The 23229-nt window shown below is 39.0% G+C and overlaps 1 protein-coding gene and 1 long non-coding RNA gene across 3 annotated transcripts in view; one reads left to right on the top strand and one right to left on the bottom strand.

Moving 5' to 3' along the window:
• Nucleotides 1–23229, bottom strand: part of EFHC1 (EF-hand domain containing 1) — a 63307-nt gene that overhangs the window by 17434 nt on the left and 22644 nt on the right. For both annotated transcript variants that reach the window (XM_077903677.1, XM_077903676.1), the window contains 4 exons: nt 20490–20710; nt 14690–14830; nt 8348–8561; nt 7808–7955 (listed from right to left, as the gene is read on the bottom strand). In XM_077903677.1, coding sequence (XP_077759803.1) covers nt 7808–7955; nt 8348–8561; nt 14690–14830; nt 20490–20710 — 724 coding nt within the window. The remainder of the gene's footprint in view (nt 1–7807; nt 7956–8347; nt 8562–14689; nt 14831–20489; nt 20711–23229) is intronic.
• Nucleotides 15411–17368, top strand: LOC144317379 (uncharacterized). The gene is made up of 3 exons (XR_013383357.1): nt 15411–15455; nt 15802–15912; nt 16635–17368. It is a non-coding gene; the product is annotated as an uncharacterized LOC144317379 (long non-coding RNA).

Here is a 23229-nt window from a genome sequence, read left to right on the forward strand (position 1 = left end):
TTTTGCAGAACTAGAATAATCCTATAATCTGTATGGAAACACAAAATACCCCAGATAGCCAAAGCAATCCTGAAAAAGAACAAAATTGGAGCTATCACAATCCCAGATTTCAAGATATACCATAAAGCTGTAGTAATCAAAAGTTTGGTACCAGCACAAGAGTAGACATATAGGTAATGGAACAGAATAGAGAGCCCTGAAATAAACCCACAATTATCTGGTCAATTAATCCTTGACAAAGCGGACAAGAATATGCAATGAGAAAAAGACAGTCTCTTCAATAAGTGGTGTTGGGAACACTGGACAGTTACATGCAAAAAAGAAAAACTCAAAATGTATAAAAGACCTAAATATGGGACCTGAAACCACAGGCAGTAATTTTTGTGGGATCAGCTGTAGCAACATTTTTCTAGAAAGTTCTCCTGAAGCAAGGAAAACCGAAGCAAAAATAAACTACTGGGAATACATCAAAGTATAAAAGCTTCTGAACAATAAAGAAAACAATCAGCAAAACCAGAAGACAACCTACTGAAGAGAGAAGAATTAGTAAATGCCATGTCCTATAAAGGGTTAGTATCTAAAATATATAAACTTATAGAACACAAAAAAAGCAAATAATCCAGTTAAAAATGTGAAGATATGAACAGATAACGTTTCCAAAGACATCCAGATGGCCAACAGATACATGAAAAGATGCTCAACATCACTTAGAGAAACGCTATTCAAAACTACAATGGGCTATCACCTCGCACCTGTCAGAATGGCTAAAAAACAAAACAAAAACAAAAACAAAAAAACAAAGAAACAAGTGTTGGCAAGGATGAAGAAAAAAAGGAACCCTCCTGCATTGTAGGTGGGAATGCAAACTGGTATAGCTACTGTGGAGGTCATACAGTATGGAGGTTTCTCAAATATTAAATAGAATTACCATAGTAATTACCCAAAGAATATGAAAACACCAATTTGAAAAGATGTACCCCTATGTTTATTACAGCATTATTTATAATAGCCAATTCATAGAAACAACCCAAGTATCCATCAATAGATGAATGGATAAAGAAGGTGTGGCATACACATTCTCTCTCTCTCTTCCTCTCACGTGCATACACACACACACACACACACACACACACACAGGAATATACTCAGCTATAAAAAAAGAATGAAATCTTGCCATTTGCAACAACAGAGAGAGCTAGAGAGTATAAGGCTAAGTGAAATTAGTCAGAGGAAGACAAATACCATTTGATTTCACTTATACATGGAATCTAAGAAACAAATGAACAAAAAGAAATTTAAAAAGACTTTTAAATTTAGACAACAGACTGGTTACCAGAGCAGAGGAGCATGGGGGATGGGTAGAACAGGTGAAGGGGATTAAGAGTACCTTGTGGTGATGAACACTGAGAAATGTATAGAATAGTTGCATATACCACACACCCGATACTAATGTAATGCTCTATGTTAAAATTTTTTTTAAAAAAAGAAAAGAAAGTAATGGAATCTAAAAAGTTGGAATTTAAAGAGTGACTTACATGTAGATCAAAAAAGACTAAACATTAAACCAGGGACTTGGCAAACTACAACAGCTCAAAACCAACGTGCTGCCTATTCTAAATAAAATTTAGTTGGCATTCAGCCCAACCCTCATTTACACATTGTCTATGACCACTTTCACCCTGTAAGGGCACAAGTGAGTGGTTCCAACAGAGACGGTATGGCCCACAAAGCCTAAACTATTTACTACCTATCTCTTCACTAAATATATTTGCCATCCCCTGTCTTACACTACAAGCTCCCTCTTCTCTCATATACTTGCCTGAGCGTTTATAAAGATCTGGCACAAGGTGCAAGCTCACGTATCTGTTGAGGTAATGAATGAATGATAAGAGACCATTAGATTTGGAAGGAATTGATGACCTTTAAGAAAGCAACTTTTGAAGCATGGATTCTAAAGGAGACAGAAAGGAGGTGGTTATAGATCCAAAACAGAATTAAATTTGGAGAAATGGGATCTACTTATCTTTGACAAGAAGGTAAAGAAAAGAGGAGTAACAGTTTGGAAACTTTCTAAGGTGAAGAGTGAGAAAATTGAAGGAACTTACTACCTTGGATCATTTGGTCTTATATTTGAGACCAACAGCAAATTGAATATGGAAGGGCTTGGGGCATAAAGAAGATAGAAAAAAGACTATTGGGGAATGCCTATATGGGAAAAGTGGCTAAAAGTGGAAAATCATGAAAAAGCTCACTAAGCAGGGGAGGAGGGTCCTCTCAAAAATGAAGAGCACAAGTGGGATGCTAATTAAGTGATAACATATGAACACGTGGAGATTTCACATGGAGGGGTGGATTTATGAGCATTTTTAAAGTAAGTCTGAGTTCCATATACTACAACGAGGACCAAAAACCCAATAAGAACTTCAGATAAAGTCAATGCTCAATTACCCGTGCACTTTTTAATTTTCTGGCTCAGAGAAAGAAAATGGCTAGCTGCAAATATTATCCTCCTGTGACTGACACTTGACATAAGTACTCAGGTCTGACAGGTACTTGAGATCCCCTTTCATTATTCTTAGCAATGATTAGTCAAATAAATGATCTGTATCTCCTTAGAGTGGGTTCTTTACCAGATGGGAGGAGTTAGGATCCAAAGACAGAATGGCTAGAAGACATGGAAGGGGCGGCACAAGGGTTCATATCACCTTCAAGCACTTTCTGTCACTTATTGGTCTAACCCATCACAGAAGAAGAGAGGGAGGATGAGATGAGGGTGAAAGTAAGGATAGCAATGGAACTCAACCTAGAACTTGAATTTCTCTTTACTTTTATTGGCATTTTATACTAAGTGCCACACACTATCTTTTCCTCATTAGAAAATCAGAACGAAAAGGGAGAGAGATTCTACGGGTAGTGTGCCAAAGCAAGAAGCTTCCCAGTGTTGCTGGTATTTGCACAGACATGGGGAAATTACAGAAGAAACTTTGGAGAAGCACCTGAATTAGATATAGGACCATGAGTCTCCCCGTGGCCCCGAATGCTGTGCAGTCACTAACACATGCTTCTCTAGTCCATGCAATTCCCAATTTCCTAGACAGCTGCCATATATCATTAGGCCTGTGGCATTTGTTTCACATTTTTTTAATATGTCTGGAAGTAGGAGGAGTTTTTTAATTGATGATGAATGTCAATTATAATTGTTTCTTAGTAGATAAGTTATGCATTTATTTTTCATTTTTATATCTTGTTGATATGTAGTCAATAGAATGGTACAATTCACAACTCCTCCTCTCTCCTGAAATCTCCCATCCTTATTCTCCCTATGGCACTGCTACTCTGAAAAGGACACGCTTGGTAAGATCCATCATCCATATCCACCCACCTCCCAGGAGCTACACCCACACACTCCACCTTCCTGCTTCCTGCTTGTTGCCATAGGTCAAGGGTTTTTTTTTTTTTTTTTTTTAGGTCAAGGTTTCAAAGAGTGATTCCAGGACCCCCCAGAGGCTCCTGAGATCCATTTGGGGTGAGGTCAAACCTATTCTCATAATAACGCTAAACCAGTATTTGCTTTTTAACCTTTGTTTTCTCACAAATGCACAATGGAGTTTTCCAAAGGTTACATGATGAATGAGATCCAGCAATCTGAATACAGAGGCAGATGAAAATCCAGCTGTCTTCTGTTAATAAAGTCAGACCTTAACGTGACTTGCAGAAATGTAAAACAAGGCCATTCTTCTATTTTTTTTGGGGGGGGGGGGTGTTTGGAAAATAGTTATTTTTTATAAAATACTTGTGTTAACATGAAAGGAGTTTATTATTTTTAAAAACTGATATTTTTTAAATTTCTCAAATATAATTTTCAACATGGTAAATATCAATAGATATAAAACCACACAAAGACTCACTGTGGTCCTCATTAATTTTTAGGAGTATATAGGTGCTCTGAGACCAAAAAGTTTGAGAATTGCCAGAAATGAATGCTTGGTGTTTCTATCTTAAAGCCCATTCCTCCACCAGGTATGGAGTCCCATCCTTTCACACATTTGTTGGTTTCCCTCACTGCAAAATCATTCCCATTTATGTATAAGCATGCTGTTTTTTATTTTTATCTTAAAAATAAAAACTTCTACTCCTCTGTCAACTACCACCCATGTCTCTTCCCCTTTGCACCAAACTTCCTCAAAAGAGTTGTCTATAACCCTGGTCTCAATTCCTCTCCTCCCATTTTTTTTTTTAATTTTATTTCAATATTATTGACACATGATGTTTGTTTCAGGTGCACAACATGGTGATTCAACAAGTTTATTCCTTATGTTGTGCTCACACAGGTAGCTGCCATCCTTCCACTCTCTCTTAAATCCTCTCCCAGGGGCAGCCCAGTGGCTCAGCGGTTTAGCACCGCCTTCAGCCTGGGACCTGATCCTGGAGACCCAGCACTGAGTCCCATGTTGGGCTCCCTTCATGGAGCTTCTCCCTCTGCCTATGTTTCTGCCTCTCTCTGTGTGTCTCTCATGAATAAATACAATCTTTAAATAAATAAATAAATAAATAAATAAATAAATAATCCCCTCCCATCAGGTTTTCCTGCCCTTCCCATTCCACTGAAATGGGGGGGATCCCACCTGGATCCCCCCACATTGCTAAATCCCCATTTGACACAATGAATCATTCCTTGATATACAGGCAGCTGTCCCTCTGCAAGGCTCTGATGAGTGTGATTTTCAGTTAACACTGTTTAGTTAAATAACCCAGTTCTTCAACAACAAGGTTCAAATTTCAGTTACCACAGTTTGTGAACAGTGAGGAACTGCACAAAGCACAAACTCACTGTTGGCTGGTCGGTGTACGGATCAACACAAAAACAACACGTGCACATCGATTGGTGACAATCAGCTCATGTTTTTCAAAGTCTGTCAGTGACTGGCCACTTGGCAAAAATGTGTATCAGTGAAAAAGAAATTGGCAAAAAAAAAAAAAAAAGTGAAAGTGAAGCAAAGACACAAAAAGTGCTAGCACTGGAAGTAAAATATTGCCTCTAACATAATGGAGGTATAGCAGTAGCTGATGGGTGCCATGGTCCCCACTGCCAGTGGGATTCCCAGGGCAGCGCACAGCTAGGGGAAAGGTGACTTAAGGCCTGCATGAGGACAGAGGGTGCATGGAAAGGACAAGCAGCTCTCAGGTGCAGTGAGAAACTTCCCATTGATAGAACTCTTGGAGGCACTTCATGGTTATTAAAGGAACAGGAGGAGGTATTTCACAACATGGAGAGCAAAAATAATAAAATGGTGAAAGTTGATCCAAAATTAGAAAGGAATAGGTCAATTTGCCAACGCATAGGAAAGATATTTGCTCTGGTTATGTGACAAGAACGAGGCAAGTACTGTTCAACCTTGTCTCAGCAAGTTGTCCCCCCCCCTTCCCCCAAAGAAGTAAAGCACTTTGATTCTTAATGTTGCCAATGTTTTATTTTTAGATTTATCTTAGAGCAAGAGCACACACATGTGCAGGCATGCGAGTGGGGGCAGGGGCAGGGGGAGAGACTCTCAAGCTGACTCCCTGCTGGAGTGTGGAGCCTGATGAGGGGCTGGATCTCATGACCCTGAGATCATTACCTGATCCAAAACTCAAGAGTCATACACTTAACTGACTGAGCCACTCGGGGGTCCTGCCTTTGTTTTAAATTACGGTGTACCAAATAAAAATTGGTTTTACTATTTTTTTCACTTCTTACACGTATATAACCATGGAGTTTTTCACGTTTTGACAGAAAATTTTAAAGGTCACAGAATAGTTAACTTTACCATTGATTATTAAGATTGGTTTTCCTGGTTGTTTTCAGAGTTCCGAGCTCCATGCAAAGGGAGAATGGCCTACATTTCCTTGATCTGACTTCAGGGCACCACACCCACTTGATTTTCATCCGGCCTCACTAGCTGACTTCCGGGTCTCCTCTCTCAATGCTCACTGTTGGGGGACATGAGAGCCCAGTCCTTGGAGCTATTCTCTTTATTTGCACTGCTCCCTTAGCCAGCCCTGTGGCTTAAAACATCATCTGCTTGTGTCAACAACTTCCACATTTACATCTCCAGCCCAGACCTCTTGCCTAAAACCCAGGTTTATATATCCAATGGCCAGTTGATATCTTCACCTGGATATCCAATAGATACCTTAAATCTAGTGTATCTATTAGAAGATGGAGAGTCAGTAAAACATCCTCTATAACGGAAAGGCACTTTAAGACTGAAACACAAAGCAAGCGATTCCATACCATTTGTGCAGTTTCTTTCAGGGTAACTTATGGGAGAATCGAGTAGACTGATCCAGACAGGATGGTCCTGGCCACACACAGCTATTCTCTGCCCAGTCAGGACTTCAATCCCCAGCTTTTATGGAGCAAGGAGCGTGGTGGTGAGGTCACAGGGTAGTTATCTAAAGTGGTGCCATTTGTGCACCAAAGGATCTCTACTAGTTACCTAAAGTGGGGCCTTCTGTGCACCAGCCATCTCTACTAATTACCTAAAGTGGGGCCCTCTGTGCACCACTTTGGGGAGGATCAGAATAAGCCTTATTGCAATCCCATCAGGGCAGACATTAGCCTCCCCAGGGCCAGGAACACATAGCCTCGAGGAGGGACACTGTGTGAGAATGAACAAGATGGAGGGCCTAAGATGGAATCACTGTGGTCAGCACTCCTACAATAACCAAAGCCCAAATCCTTCCCCCAACCAAAATAACCCTCCTCTACCCACAGTACACAACTTCCCCATCTCAGCTGATGGCAACCCCTTCCTTCCAGTTGATCAGGCCAAAAATCTTGGAATCATTCTTAATTACTGCCTTATAGCCTCTGTATAATCTGTCTGAAATCCTACAGGCTCTACCTGCAAAATTCATCCAGAATCAGACCACTTTTCCCCACGTTCACTGAGGCACCTGGTCCACACACCCTCATCTCTTGCCTGGATTTCTATAACATGGTCCTAACTCGTTTGCCTCCTGATCTAGCCTCAGCACAGCAGCCATGGGAGTTCTTTTAAAACACATGTCAAATCTTGCCATTCTTCTGAGAAACCCCCCCCCGCTCACCCCCTGCCCTGTGGCTCTCATTTTACAAAGAAAAGTCAACATATTTCCAAAGACCCAGTGGGTCCTACCTCATCCAGCCCCTTCTTATGGTGCTATGTTCTAACCCCATCTCCTCCTCTTCCACTCACATCCTCAGTCTCAGTCTCGCTGTTCTCACCAGCCTGCTTCTTCCCAATACTCTAGGCAGGCTGGGCCTTCGCACTCACCAGGCCCTCTTCCTGAGAAACTCCTTTTCTTTCAAGTGTTTGCTCACGGACACCTTCTCAAGGTGTACCTGGCTCCCCAGATCAACTACAGCCCACCATCACCCTCCAGAAATTCTTATCACTCTTATTGTTCTCCATTTTTCCATTGCACTCATCCCCTAAGGTACTGTATGATTTACTTGTGTTGTTTATTTGTTGCCTCTCTCTCCTGTTGCTTAGAAGGCAAACTCCATGACAGCAGAAACTTTTTGTCTATTCTGTTGACTGGCAAAAGCCCAAGGGCCTGCTGATAGTATCTGATACATACCAGGCATTCAATAATTATTTGCTAAATAAATGATGTTACTATAATGGACCCAGAGAACCTTCCTTGTATGTCTGATAACTCCCATCTGGTGAGGGAAATCTGAAAATCTAAAATGTGATTACCCATTCATCTTATCCAAAACTATCTCCTAAATGTCTTACATGTGCCAAAGTCAAATTGGACCTTAGAGAGTCAAACATACTTTTCCAATTCTGGTGCAGGAGCTTCTTGCTTTTGAATCCGGTTCCGAATAGACAAGAGTGCTTCTGGCGAATACTGGGCAGCATTGTTCTCCATGTACTTCAGAACATAGTCGTCTGTATCAAGGATGATGAACCGGTGGCCAAACACTGGGGAGAGGGCGGGAATACACTTAGCTTGATTATGATTTTAATCATGCAATTAGGGGTAAAATAATACTGATCCTCCAATGACAAGTTCACAGATAGGCATCTGTGACCTAGACGAATGAACTTCCAACAACTCTAAACTAATATGCAGTAGTCCACTCAGTGTTTAGGAAGCTTGAGGTTTCCATCTATAGCCCATGAATGTGACCAACTTACAATTTAGTTGATATGAAGGGGATCAAAATACTGTATCATACATACAAGAATACCGGCTTCATTTCAGGTGGAATGCAGCCTGATGGCCTCTTAAAAGAGTTAAATGAATTAAATTCCCACAAGGAAGCACCCATTCACCTGGTGGGTAGGAAAGGCTATGCTGTACTTAGACCTACCCTCAATCACAGCGCCAATGAAGAAGTCAGTTGGGCCATAGTAGATGGGATCTTCTGCTGTCGAGGATGGTTTAGCAACCTTAGTTCTGCCAAGGTACTTGCCACCGATGATGCCAGAATTTCGAACAGGAGGTTCAAAGATACTAATCATGTCACTGGCAAGAAAATAAGAGAAGACAAATCGGCGGTCTTTGTCTTCTGGGATGGGAGATTCCTAGAAAGGAGAAGAAAGGAAGCAAAAGGAAGGTACATGGTCTACTCAGATGTTCTAAATTTAAGAATCTATAGGACTAGGTAAAAATAGACACCTGGGTGGCTCAGCAGTTGAGCATCTGCCTTTGGCTCAAGGTGTGATCATGGTGTCCTGGGATCCAGTCCCACATCAGGCTGCTTCTCCCTCTGCCTGTCTCTGCCTCTCTCTCTGTGTCTCTCATGAATAAATAAATAAAACCTTTTTAAAAAAGGACTACGTATAAAATATAAACCAAATATACAAAATATAATGTAAGTGAACAGTATGGGGGTAGGGGAGGGGGGACTCTGTTGGCCTGGAAAGGACATGCCTCAACTAAAGGAGGCTGCCCCAACTCAACTCCTTGTCTGAATGTAAGCCCTATGTTGCTAGATCTTCCCATTTCTCACGGGAAGACAGAAATCCAGGTGTTGTATGTAAGTGATGAATCACTAAATTTTACACCTGAACCTATACTACACTGTATGTTAATTAAATGGAATTTAAACAAAAACTTGGAAAAAAAAACCCTGATTTTAAATGTTGAACTTAACTCTTTTAAAGTGCCATGTGGGCCAAAAACAAAACAAACAAACAAACAAACAAAAAACATGGGCAATATTCTGCCCACAGGCTGCCCATAGTTTGAGACCTCTTGGCTGACACGATCAACTTCATAGACACTAAGATGATTATGCAAAGTTTAGTTCTTCAAAGAAATCCATTTATATACATAATTTTAAAAAGAAAAGTTAAGAAAGGTTGGATGAGTAATATAATGTCATAGAGTTGAAATTGATTCTGAGATGCTACCTTGTAGATAAGACTGTTCCTACATCTAATCACTGAAGAGCGATCACATAACCCTAAGAAACCAATTCCAGGTTGAACAAGTCTAAATACAGACATGCTTATTCTTGACTAAAATTCTCTCAAATTGCAACTTCAGCACATATCTTTTCATTTACAACATGGAATTTCTTGTATGATAATTTCTCCTTTATCAAAGAAAGTCACTGGGTTTCCTCTTCACAAAATAATTTCCTATACCATTCCCAAATCCAATATTCTCCAAACTTTTTTTGATTAGACACTCTAACAACACAAAAAAAAATTTAAACAAACATCCACAATGTAGTTAATAAAAATCAAATCACATCACCTCTTGGCTCTCAAACCCCAGAGGATTCCCATCACACTGAATAAAATACAAAGTTCTGAACACAGCCACAGGCAGGGCTGTATCAAGTGGGGGAGGTTTAATGATTTACCCTGGCAGGAGTACTTTAGGAGTATTTTGGAAGTTAAAAAAAAAATCTTTGTTTTTATTTAGAACCGAAGACTTAAAGTTGCATAAACAATATAGAATATTCGTATAGTCCTCCCCAAACTTCCCCTGATATTAGCACCTTACATAACCACAGTACAATTATCAAACCCAGAGCAATGGTACAACAGTAATAGTAAATAGTAATGGCACAATACTGTTAAATAAATTGCAGTTCTTACTCAGATTTCACCTGTTTTTCACTTGTGTTCTTTTTCTGTCTCAGGATCCTATCCAAGATCTCACATTATATTTAGTTATTCTTTGACCTCCTCCAATCTGTTACAGTTCCTCACTCTGTCCTTATCTTTCATGACCTTGACACTTTTGAAGAGTAATGGTCAATTATTTTGTTGAACGTCCCTTGTGGATCTGATATTTGCATCTTTGGCAAAAATACCACAGACAAAATATCGTGTCTTTCTCAGAGCATACCAAGGAGGACACAGTATTGATGTATCTTACTATGGGTGATGTTGACCTTGGTCACATGGATAAGAAGATAAATCCTGGGTTTCTCTCTTTTAAAATTACCATCTTTCCCTTTGCAATTGATAAATATCTTGAGGAACACACCCTGAAACTATGAAAGTCCTGTTTCTTCTCAAAGGTTTTCCTGTATTTAGCAACACTGATGGATCTTCTCCACAATTCTTGCTGTGGTGTGTGCTTAATGGCAGTTTTTTATTGCCCTCTTCTGAAATTCTACTGTATGGAGGCATGGTCTCTTTGAGGATTAGTATTGTATTGCTAATATTTAGAATTACAGGCACACAGTGACAGTAAAAGGCAGATCAACTTTTGGGTTTATTTTTAAGTTGTCTGCAGGCTTGTTACCTACATCCCTTGTTGCCAGCACCATGGGTGACTACTCCCACCACTCTATCCCTCGGGCCTTGTTAGACCACTGGCTGCAAAGCTCTGAGCTGGTTCCTGATCTCGTCTTTGTTTCTGTCTTTCTACCCTCCATTCCCTGTCTATGACCTCTGCATGAAATGCAGTTTCCTCAGATATGCTGCTGGCTAGCCCCCTCGGACATTTTTTCTGGTCTCTACTCAGCTGTGCACTCTCCGCCCCCAGCATTTCTCTTATTTACCAGTATAAATGATCCCCTCCCCATCTTTTTCTCCTGCTTTACTTTTTACAACATGTTTACTACTTGTTCTTTGATGATATATTTACTCTTGACCAGAATAACCTCAACTGGAATGCAAGCTCCATGAGGCCAGAGATTTGCCTGCCTTGTTTTTCCATTGTACCCTCAATGCCCGGAACTATGCCAAGCCCAAAGTAGTTCTCTGATATTTGTTGAATGAATGAATGAATAATTCAATATATGTTCTGCATAAACATGTTCTGTGCCCTACAAAGCAGATATAAATATCAGGTGCTATAAAATAAATGTACTCATATAAATTATGAACAGAGGCTATACTGTTTTCTTCACATCCTGCATAGATTACATGCTGTCTGCAGGCTCCTTGGAAGGACAAGCCTGCTGCTGTGCAGACCACTGCTCAAGTGGCATTCTTGAGCTTTCCCAAGCCCCCTAGCTGGCACTTCACCCTGAGCCCCAGATACTTCACTAGCCATAGTTTCACTTGGGCCCCAACCCCCTGGCTGGGTTTAGCAGACTTTATTTCCTCATAACACGTACAGTGTCTGTCTGAACTCAAGAGGATTCCATTGAATTTGTCTCCGAGCATTTCTACAATAGACTTCCTTCTTTTGAACTTCCATCTTTTCTTCTGAAGTCCCCAGCAAAGCCCCTTTTCTTTACTGTCAGCCACCCTTCTTTCATCCTCAGAGCTTCGTGATGAACTAAATGAAGACACCCTCTACTTTGCTAAATAGGTCAGGGAAAAACGCTTAAAAATTACCATGACCAGAATATCACCTCTTTCTTCTTGCCTGTGGGATGATAACCACTACTGCTTTACTAATAGTTCTGCTGGTGTATGTATGTATGTATGTGTGTATATATATATATATATATATATATATATATATCTCCCCCTTTTATTTTCCTTTAGTGCTCTAGCTAGGGCCTCCAGTACAATGTTGAATACAAGGGGTGATAGCAGTCTTGCCTTTTTTCTAATCTCAGAGAGTACACTTTCAACCTTTCATCACTAAGTGTGCTGTTTGAATACTTAGTATATTTTTGGTAAATACTCTTTATCAGACTAAGGAAATTCTCTTTTATACCCTATTTACTAAGAGTTTTGTTTTGAAGCCACAGTGGATGAATTTTATTAAGTACTTTTCTACATATAATTTTCCCCTTTATTCTATTACTGATAAATTTTCAAAACTGAAATACTTTGTTTCTTGTTCTCTGTTAGAATCTTCAATCTTATACTTTTATCTTCTTAAACATAGTAAATATTGATTTTTTTTAAGTTTGAATTTGGTAACATCAGTATTTGAAGTCCCTATGGATCAATTTCTATTGTCCGTTGTTTTTGTTCATTTTCCTTCATGTCATCTTGCCGTACGTCTGGACACTGTATTGTTTACATATTTTAAAAATAAATACACTATATTTCTTACATTGTTTATAGAAATAGAAGCCTTCGATGATGCTGTCTTCAAAGACTTTATATTGACTTCTGTCAGATACCTTGGGTCATTAGTTATCCAGGATCTTAATCTGATTTCTGGAACTGAGACAATTCAGGGACTGAGATCATTCAAAGCCAGACAATAGTCCCTTCAAGGATTATCCATTTATGGATTAAAGCACAGAGCTTCTACCTTTAACAGGCCCAAATTACAGTGTTTGCTCTCATAGAGGAGGCTTCTGTAATTAGCAAAATTCCCTGAGGAGAAAGGCTCCATCCTCCAGGCTCACCCTCTGGTTTTCAATATTTTCCTGGTTCTTGCTCAGTGATTCTTCACATCTTGTTGTCAAGCACCTTTAAGCAGTAGTACATAAACACACACGCAAACACGCACACATGTACACATACACACTGGCTTTTCTAGGTACCCTCAGCAAGAGGGAAGATCCGAATTACCCAGTCATTATCATTGCTCCTACTGACTCTTCAACCTTTTGCGATATATTACATTTGCCCTGATTATTTGTGAGTATAGATACTGCAGTCAATATAAATGCATTTTTTCTCCTCATTTAGCAATATTCAACATTATTCATAGTAATTTTTGTACTCAATTATATAATAATTTTTCCATGATTTGTGGGTATGAGACATAAGCTTAATACTATGTAGTTTACAAACTCATGTAAGTTATTTTCTCTTTTCATAACCTAAACATTGTACTGGCTCTTGATTAAAAAAAAATGCAGGACTGAGGATTCTCAGAGCTGTAGGAATAAGATTTGTTTTCCAACTTCCTTTCTTACAGTGACTCTTCACGTTACCTTTTTGAGGACTTTGTTAACTTTCTCTACAGGAAAAATACCTGTGATATTCTCTTCTACTGCCTCACTCATATATTAATTAGATCATTGTATTATAATTGCTTATACTGAAGGTACTGTCATATTTCCAAAATTATTTACATTGTCACTGTAAAATAGAAATATACTGCTAGAAAAAAAGAATGCTGGGTTCCAGTTCTGCCTCTGCCAGTTCTCAGCATGAGATTTCATGCGTGAGGTCTCATGCTGAGACCTGGGACAAGCCAACTAGCCTCCTTGGTTCTTATGTTTTGAAACATAAAATGTGCATATTATACTGCCTAACTCATGGATAGTGTATGTGTAAATAAACTCATTTACCCATTCAACCAAAGTTATTGAATACTTAAAATTGTAGAAAGACCTCATCCCAGCCTCAAGGAGCTTACAGTTACTATATATCATAATTCAACAAGCCTCTTAAACTTTAACAGTAACTGAGAGGACTTGGTGATGATGTAAAACATTCATTAAGCAGAATTTTTATGGTTTGGAGTATGCTAGTTGGCCTAGAGTTTGCTAGGATTCCTTTTTTATTTAATGCTTTGTTCAACATTTTTCGAAAATATAGTAGTCAACTATGTCTTGATTTAATTTTTATTTTTTCAAATATATGCATACAGTTTGAAAAATCACTTGGCCCACCTCTCCACACTCCCAATTCCTATTCCTGGAAGTAACTTTTTCCAATTTCTATTTATATCCGTATTTCTAAATAAAATTCTGATATCCCTATTTCTACATATTTTCCATTTTAAAAAACATTGCCCTTTGAATTCCTATCAGTAATTTGCCTCAGGTAATTCAGCCAATGAGTGGAGTATTCAGTATTTAAATTTATGTCTGTTTCCAAACACATGCTCTTAATTTACCAGCCATATGACTTTTCAAAGGCAATACCTATTAAATTGGTCTGATTCCATTTATTACATTTAATGAATACAAAATACATCAAGCTAGACATCAAAGATAATGATAGTAAGATATGATCCCTACTCTCAAGGAAATCACAGTACACTCAATTGCACATAAGTACACAAATAATTCTACTATGTCAGGCTTTCATAATTATGTAATAAAAAAAGGTAAAAAGGTCAGTCAAAATTTGAGGGGTAGAAGGGAGAGATTAATGATCTAACAAAGATGTTTATAGGAGATAGGACTAGAACTAGGTCTTGGTTTAGGACACTACCCCCAGTACTATCCAACCTGTCCAAAGGCTGGGGACTGGATCCCACAGCTGTTTAAGTAACATACAACTCTAACAGCTGTTACTCAACAGCTTACAAACAAAAAGGATAACTGGGCACAGTAGTGAGACACAATGGAATCTTAGTACATGAAAGTCATCCTCACCAGTGCAGCCAAGTAACGAAGCACCTTGTTATCATTCACCAGCATTTTAATAACATCTTTTTTTGGAGCCTTTGGAATGAGAACGAAGCAATTCTGAACAGAGTCTTCAATGAGTCCAAAACCATTGTAAGGAGGTAATTCCTGAAGAAATACAAGAAGTAAAGTAAATGTTGTTTGTGTTAAAATTACATTAAAGGTAGCAAAGTTTCTTTTTTAAAAATATAGAAGACATTTATTTAAAACTATTTCTATATATACAAATGCATAGTAGTCAGAAAATATTACATTATATATTTCATTCCTTTTTATATATAAACTTTACACCATGATCACTGCTCATAGGAATGACTGATGATGCCACAGAGTAACCCTCAGGGCTACAGTGGAAGTACAGTAGTGCCACTTACCCCAAGATTCCCCATGGATGCCTGAACCCTATGTACACTATGCTTTTTCCGATACATATGTATGATAAAATTTAACTTATAAACGAGGCACATTAAGAGATTAACAACAATAACTAATAATAAACTAGAACAATTATAACAACCTACTGTTATAAAAGTTACGTGAATGTGGTCTCTCAAAATATCTTACTATGCTGCACTCACCCTTCTTGTGTTGACATGATGATAAAATGCCTACGTGATAAGACTAAGTGAGGGGAATGACGTAGGCATTGGGACTGAGTGTAGGGCTACTATTGACTTTCTGATTATACATCAGGAGGAGGATCATCTGCCTTCAGACTGGGGTTTGACCGCAGGTAACTGAAACTGTGAAAAGCAAAACCATGGATAAGGGGGGACTTGTGTGTTGCTGATGTCCACTGATCCCTTACCGCCAGAGCAGGACCTGGCCCTACTCCTGGTCCCAATCCTGGCCCCTGTAGTCATCCTACCGTGGAAAAGCCTAAGGTCTGTGACTTCTTTGTTCTGGGGCGTAGGCCTCAGCCTAACGAATCTGGAAACTGATTTCCCAGTTTACCCAAAATGTGTATGTGTGCGTGTGTTGGTGTTGGGGGAGGGCAGGATTTAGTTCGTGCTACTTTTCTCCTATTTATCTCCATATTCCTAAGATTTTTATTTCTTGATTTTTGCCTCACAAAACAGGGATGGCAGCCATTCTTTACTGAGAACTCAAACTCCTTGTCTTCACAGAACTCTCGTCTCCTAATGAAGAAGCAAACTCAAGAGACCAAACTTCTACCAAGAAGGTTTTTGGTAAGTTAGTGTGAAAGTACAGAATGAGCTTTTATTTTTCATTCGGTCTCCATAAAGAGCTGAAAACATCACTGTAGGATTCTAGGATTTGTTGGTCTACAAACTTAAGTAGTTCAGTGGCTGTTTTCCTCTCCTTAAGGCCAGGCAGACTGTAGCAGAGCTGTTTCCTTTGGACTTCTTCTTACTAGGCTTTCTCAGCAAAGTCAGCTTATTCCATACTTTTCACTTGTAGATACCTTCCCCAAATCTTTTTAGATACTGTATTCAGGCACTTTGACAAATTAGTCTACATGGTCCATCTATAACAGAGTATTCCCTCAAATACCTGTGACTACTATGCTCACCCAAGGTGTAGTGCCTGGAACACTGCCTCTTTGCCCACTTCCTGGGGCTGTAGTTAATGTGATCATCATGGTGGAAATGTGACTATCAGATCCAGTAGATGGACAATGACCTAACTTGCTCCAAATGCAAAACCACTTCTCACTGAATATACAAATTGCCATGGACAGAGGGACCTTGGGTGAGACACCACATGCTGAGCATCTGAGTTACTCTAGAGGACAGAAATACACAGTGGTGGAATCTAAACTTCCTCCGTAAGCGCATCAACATATTCTGAGAGCAGCCTGGTTGGGGGTTGGTAGTGAAAGTTGAATTTTGAAATAGGGAGGCAAGCCTCCAAGCACCTTCCTCTTAAATTCCTTTTTGTGTTTCAACAGAGTTCAACCTATTTTTTCTGAATTGCACCTCATGCCCCCTGTTTGAAATGAAGACCTTCCCTCAATATCACCCCCTGAGCCTGGGGTCCTGGCACCATGCTTCTTGTACTCCCAGCTACTGTCTGTGTCCTGTTCTAAACCAGATGAGCCACTCTTCTGACTGTGGACATTATCACTCCTAGATAATCCTGCTCTCACGACCCACCCACATTATCATAACAAAGCAAGTACACATGGAGCTTGAGAGCCCCATAATCCTTCAGATAAAGCTAGAGGCCAGGTCCGTAGCAGATTGGCTCTCCTACTTCTGGATTCTTCCTCTTCCCCATGGCAGGTCTCCAGATGGAGTCTCTGAGATGGAACACATCTGGCCAGTAGATGCATGTTTACTTATTCCTGATCTAACAGATTAGCCTGACCTAAGTGTCATGGTTGTTGAATTGAATATATCCACTTCATATCCATTCTATCCCTGATCATCGCATTGGCTTTATCCCGCTAGACCCAGCTACAGCTTCCCATCTCTGCTTTCCAACTATATTGCTCAGGGTTTAAATGACTGAAGCATGATGACTAAGGAGAGCCGAAAGGTATTTGCTGTTTGGTTAAGTGGTGCTCTCCTACTCATTTCCAACTAAGACTTTCATGGACAGACAGAGAGAGCTTACTTGCAACTGTTTATTGTAGAGAATTTACTGAAAATAAACTGACCAAATGCTATGACTAATATGCTATATGGATGGATGTAGAATTGGTTTTATTATACCGGGTGACTGAGACAGGGCAAAACAAACAAACCAAAATCTACAGTGATTCTTCGGTTCACTCCACTTTCTACTAAGCCTTTCCTTTCCTTTCCTTTAGAAGACAGGTTAGGAGAAAAAGATGATAATAAAGGGATGGGTAGCAGGGGTGTTCTAGGACCCAAAACTTTTATCAGCTTCAAAAGATGGATCAAAGCCTTTTCACTAAGAAAAATGTATTGTAATCCCTCCCCATCATACCTCCTGGTTAGATCAGATTCTTTCTTGTAAGAAGGTTTGACATTTAATAGATTCACCCTTGTACTTTGCAGTGTGACTTTGGGCAAGTCCTTCGGACTGCTATCTCATACTATACTTATCTATAAACTAAAGTGATGGAATAGTTGGCTTGATCAAAATCTAGATCTGCCCTGTGGTACTTTTTCCTGTATATTGAAACAAATGGCACCCCAAAATTTGGGGATAGGAGCAAGGGCTTTATAATTCTTAATCAATGAGCCCATTCATTGGTAAGGAATCCTATCAGAGAAAAAACTGACAGCACTTCCTTCCAAAAGTTTTATTTCCCCTGGGAAACTCATAGCACACCAAAATCCAAATCTTTCTTTGTAACTGTTTTTATGAAATGTTGATTCGAAAAGGCTTGCCTAAGATATCACTTGCCTCCTTGGGAAACAAATACATACATTCATAGGCAGTCTTCTTATCTAGTTCAAAAAACATACCACTTGGGTCCTATTTGCTAGGCACTGAGTTAGGGGCTCCTTGCCCCCAAGGAACTTACAGGCCAGTAAAAAAGATTCTTTGACAGATATTTTAATATAGTAAACAAATGCTAGCAGAGGGAGGCACAGACCCCAGGAACACACAGGGGAGAGGTGATTAACCCTGCTAGGAGTTTAGAGAAGCCTTCTTGGAAGACGGGAGGCCTATACTGAGTGTTGAAGGATAAGAAAGGCTGCGTAAAGAAATGATGGTAAAGTGGTTCAAGCAAGTGGAAGAGCATCAACAAAAGTCCAGGAGAGTGAAGCAAGATGCTGTATTGGCAAAACCATACCTACTTTGCGTAACTGGAGGCCAAGTACAAAAAGCAGGACAGCCAATCAGTGGAAAGCAGAAGCCTGGGCTGGAGGAATTCATTAATTCCATCCTTCCATTCACATCTTTCTTTGTAAAAGAAAGAGCCATGGCATTATTTTACACACAGAAGGGTAATATAAAGTTAGGTCACGGGTATTAATATCCAATTTTATACATAGGCAACAGACCAAAGAGATCGTATACATTGCTCCGGACCCAAACACATGTAACAGGAACCTGCGCTTGCAGCCTGTGATACTGTGCTGCCTTAACACATCAGATACTTCTTGAATTTGCTGTATAATGTGTAATTTTTAACACATGCAATTTTTTTTTTTTTTTTGAGAGAGAGAGAGCACATGCACAAGTGGGAGTTGGGGGTGGGGAGAGGGGCTGAGCCTCACCTGGGGCTGGATCCCAAGACTGAGATCATGACCTGAGTCGAAATCAGTCAGTTGCTCAACCAGCTGAGCCACCCAGGCACCCCTACATGCGATTCTTATTTGAATTTCTAAAATATGGTGCTGAATCACATTGAAGGCACAAGACTATCAGATTACTATGTTGGTGCATTTAAAAGCACCACGGCCTTACTCTCAGATCAGAGTGGACTTGGTACACAGAACTAGATTTTATGGTTAGTGTAATTCTAGGGAAAGCTATGTTGCAATGAAAGAAAGCCACCTTCCAACATCTTCATTAGTCAGCTTCTATTTGCTCCCCATCAGTTTTTAAGTAAAAGGTTCTGATAAATAGGCAGGGAACAATGAGATCCCCTCGCAGTCTGAAATTTTAAGAGATGTCTTTTTCTAATCAAAATTTTAAAAATTATAAAAGTAATATGAGATTTGGTATAAAAGGAGAAGTTCAGAGCACACAGAATATGAAAGGAAAGGTCCCTTGTCATCTCATACTTCCCTACCTCCCCCTTCCCACATGCTGGACTAACCACCGAGGACAGTGTAGGTGGTCATTGCTCCAGGCCTTCTCTTCAGCAAATGCAAGCAGGTACTATATGCAGCAATTGAAACAAATAGGGCCATATCGCATAAGTGCCTTCATTCACTTACAAATGTGATGGACATTTTTCCATGTTAATATGCAGAGACTGACTTCCTCTTTTTTCTTTTTAACCAGTCTTATAGCTTCACAGTCTTCTCATTGTACTGTAGTTTATTCTCCCAATTTCCTTACACTTTCTCATAAGTAGTACTACAGTATACGTCCTTACACATATCCTTTTATAGTCCCCACGCCAGATTTTCTAGGTCAAGAGATAGGTAATATTTTATTTTGAAAAAATTAAAATGATGACACTGCCCTCCAAAAAGGTTTTTCCTTTGGCTCTCCTACTAACAGTATATGAAAATGACCATTTCGGAGTATCTGGCAGGCTGAGTCAGTGGAGCATGGGGCTCTTGGTCTTGGTGTTATGGGTTCAAGCCCCACAGTGGGTGTAGGGATTACCTTAAAAAGGGAAAAAAAAAGAAATTTTATCCAATTTTATACATAGGCAACAGACCAAAGAGATCGTATGCATAAAATTCCCTTACCTTCACATTAAGGTAAACACTGGATATTGTGAGTCTTTTTAAATCAAATTGATCCAAAACCTCATTATTTTCATCTCTATTTTCTTTTATTACCAGTTGAGGGTCTGTCTTTCTTTCTTTCTTCCTTCCTTCCTTCCTTCCTTCCTTCCTTCCTTATAGTCAGAGAGAGAGAGAGAGGCAGAGACACAGGCAGAGGGAGAAGCAGGCTCCATGCACCGGGAGCCCGACGTGGGATTCGATCCCAGGATCGCGCCCTGGGCCAAAGGCAGGCGCCAAACTGCTGCGCCACCCAGGGATCCCGAGGGTCTTTTCTTTTAAAAGATTTTGTAAAACACTTGTTTATTTATTGTCCATTTTTAACTGGGTATTTACATGAGAGTCTTTTTTTTTTCTTTTTCTTAAACCTCTATATCAAAAGATTAATTCTCACACTACACTTGGAACGAATGTTCCATTACCTGTTTTACAGGAGGTGGCTCCTTCTCGCTCACATCAATACGTGGTAAATCAGAGATTCCAAATTTTTCTTTGTAGTACTGCCGAGTAAAAGGATCGCAATCATAGATGAAGAAGGTTCTCCCAAGGATAGTGAGTGGTTTCCCCACGATGAAGTCTTTGGCAGTATACCATTCCAATACTTCTTGATCAGAGATCTCCAGCACACACTGAGGGAAGTTCTCTAACATGAGATAAGAGGGACAGCAAAGAGAAAAGAAATGAGGATGAGGAGAAAGACTGACACACAGCAGCCACGCACTCTTGAGAATTTGAGGGAGCATGGCTTCTAGCTCTGGTCAAGGGTCAGGGAGTCCCTTATTCTTCCAGCACAAAATAAGGCTGCATACTTCCATCTGTTGACAGGACACAGAAATCATATCCCAGATGGTTTTTGTGAAGTCTCTCTCCCATATTCAGCTTGAACTATCAATACAAGGTCCCTAATCTTAGGAGAACTCATGCTTAGGGGAAATTACCACAGGAGGAAAGAAGAAATGCCTTTCTGTAGAGTACTAGATCTAAGGAGGGATTCAGGTCATTCAGTTCAACCTTCTATCCATTTACTAATTCACCCAACATATTAGCTATAATCACATATATCATGTACCAGGTTCCCTGCTAAATACTGAGATTATAACAATAAATAATGTAGGTGAAATTTCTGCCTTGATGGAGAAAACAGAATGATCCTATTTTCTTAATGGTTAAAGACATTTGGTTTCTATTTCTTATTGGACAAGGTAAATTTTTCTAAAAATTTGCTCATTTCACAAAGAAAAAAAAGAGACAAACCAAAAAACAGACCCTTAACTATAGAGAACAAACTGATGGTTAGCGGGGAGGTGGGTGGGGGGATGGGTGAAATAGGTGGTGGGGATTAAGAGTGCACTTATCTTGATGAGCACTGAGTAACACATGGAAGTGCTGAATCACTATATTGTACACCTGAAATTAATATAACACTATATGTTAACTATACTAGAACTTTAATTTAATTTCAATTAAAATTTGTTCATTTCATCTAAGTGAAATTAATTTCCAAATACATGAATTTTTTATAACTCTAAAATTGAATTCTAACTTGTGTTAAAATTAGAAAATATGGCATAAGATGCCAGTCTTTAAAAATTTGTTAAGACTGACCCATTTTTATAAGTGTTCTATTTGTGCTTGAAAAAAATGGGGATTCTCCAGGTGTTGATAGATATACATATTCATTATATCAACACTGATAATTCTATTTTTTTGATAATTCTATTTAAATCCTATACATATGTACCTATTGACTTATCTTTTTGATCTAACAATTATAAAGAGAAATGTTGTAATGATTCCTTCTACTTTAATGAATTTTTCCATTCTCTCTGCATAATAATGCTATACATTTTTGTCTTATATGTTTGGAAGCCATGTTACTACCTGCATTCAAGTTTAGAATTAGTATATTTTCCTGGCAAATACAATTCTTACAATATGTAATGATATTCTTTACCTCTAGCAAGGCTTTCTGCCTTAATATCTATTGGCATTTTAGTAATATAGCCTTATAAGTTTCTTTGGCTATTCGCTGGTACATCTTTTTAAACTTTTCTATGTTTCTGTATCTTAAGTTTGTTCTTAAAAGTAACATTTTTCAAACTTTGTTGTTTTTTTAATCCTATTACTTCCTTCTAGGTCATTATTGTAATATATCTCAATTCTACCTTGATATTTTTTAACTCCCAGAAATTCAACACTGTTCCTTTAGTTTGTATAGTCAGTGTTTATTTAGATTTACCCATACTTTGCCATTTTCTTCTTTTTTTAAAATCACTTCTTATATCTCAGACCTTGCTTCTGGTATAATTTTCCTTCTATTAGAAGTACACTCTAAAATTTTACTAGTAAGTGTCTTTTGTTAGTAAAATCTACTTTGTTTGCTTGGAAATATATTTCACTTTCTTCTTCAAAGATAATTTCTCTAGGTATGAAATTCCATCTTCTCAGCACTTTGAAGATATTATTATGCTGTCTTCTGGTAACTAGTGTCACTACTGCGAGGTCAGCTGTCATTGTAGCTGCCTTCCTGTATGGATAACCTTGTTGTTTGGGGCTGCCTTTATGATCTTTTTGAATTTGGTGTTCTTAAGTTTGAGTATAACATATCTAAGTGTGGATTTATATTGTTACAACAGTATGGAGGTATAATCTACTACAGTAAGTTGTACATATTTAGAGTATACAATTTTGTTATTGTTTAACATTTGTATTTACCAAGAGAAAGGCAACATCAAAGGATGCAATCCAGTCTAAAGGATAATTAACAGACTTTCAGAACCTAGAACCTTAGGTTCAACAGCTGAGTAGAAGGCTTTTGATGACCTCCTTTTGATATTACTCACTGCATACTGGTAAACTGAAATTATGCTCAACAAAGGAAGAACTTTTATGATTCCTGAACCTTTAACTCCAATCCATTATAAAAATAAAATTTTAATTCATCTTTTTTTTTTTAAAGATTTTATTTATTTATTCATGAGAGACACACAGAGAGAGAGGCAGAGACACAGGCAGAGGGAGAAGCAGGCTCCATGCAGGGAGCCCGACATGGGACCTAATCCCAGGTCTCCAGGATCACACCGCAGGCTGCAGGCAGCACTAAACCGCTGCACCACCAGGGCTGCCCAAATTTTCATTCATCTTAACTACTTAAATGAAGGC

Source organism: Canis aureus, chromosome 7 (assembly GCF_053574225.1).
Source record: "Canis aureus isolate CA01 chromosome 7, VMU_Caureus_v.1.0, whole genome shotgun sequence".
Classification (NCBI taxonomy): Eukaryota; Metazoa; Chordata; class Mammalia; order Carnivora; family Canidae; genus Canis; species Canis aureus.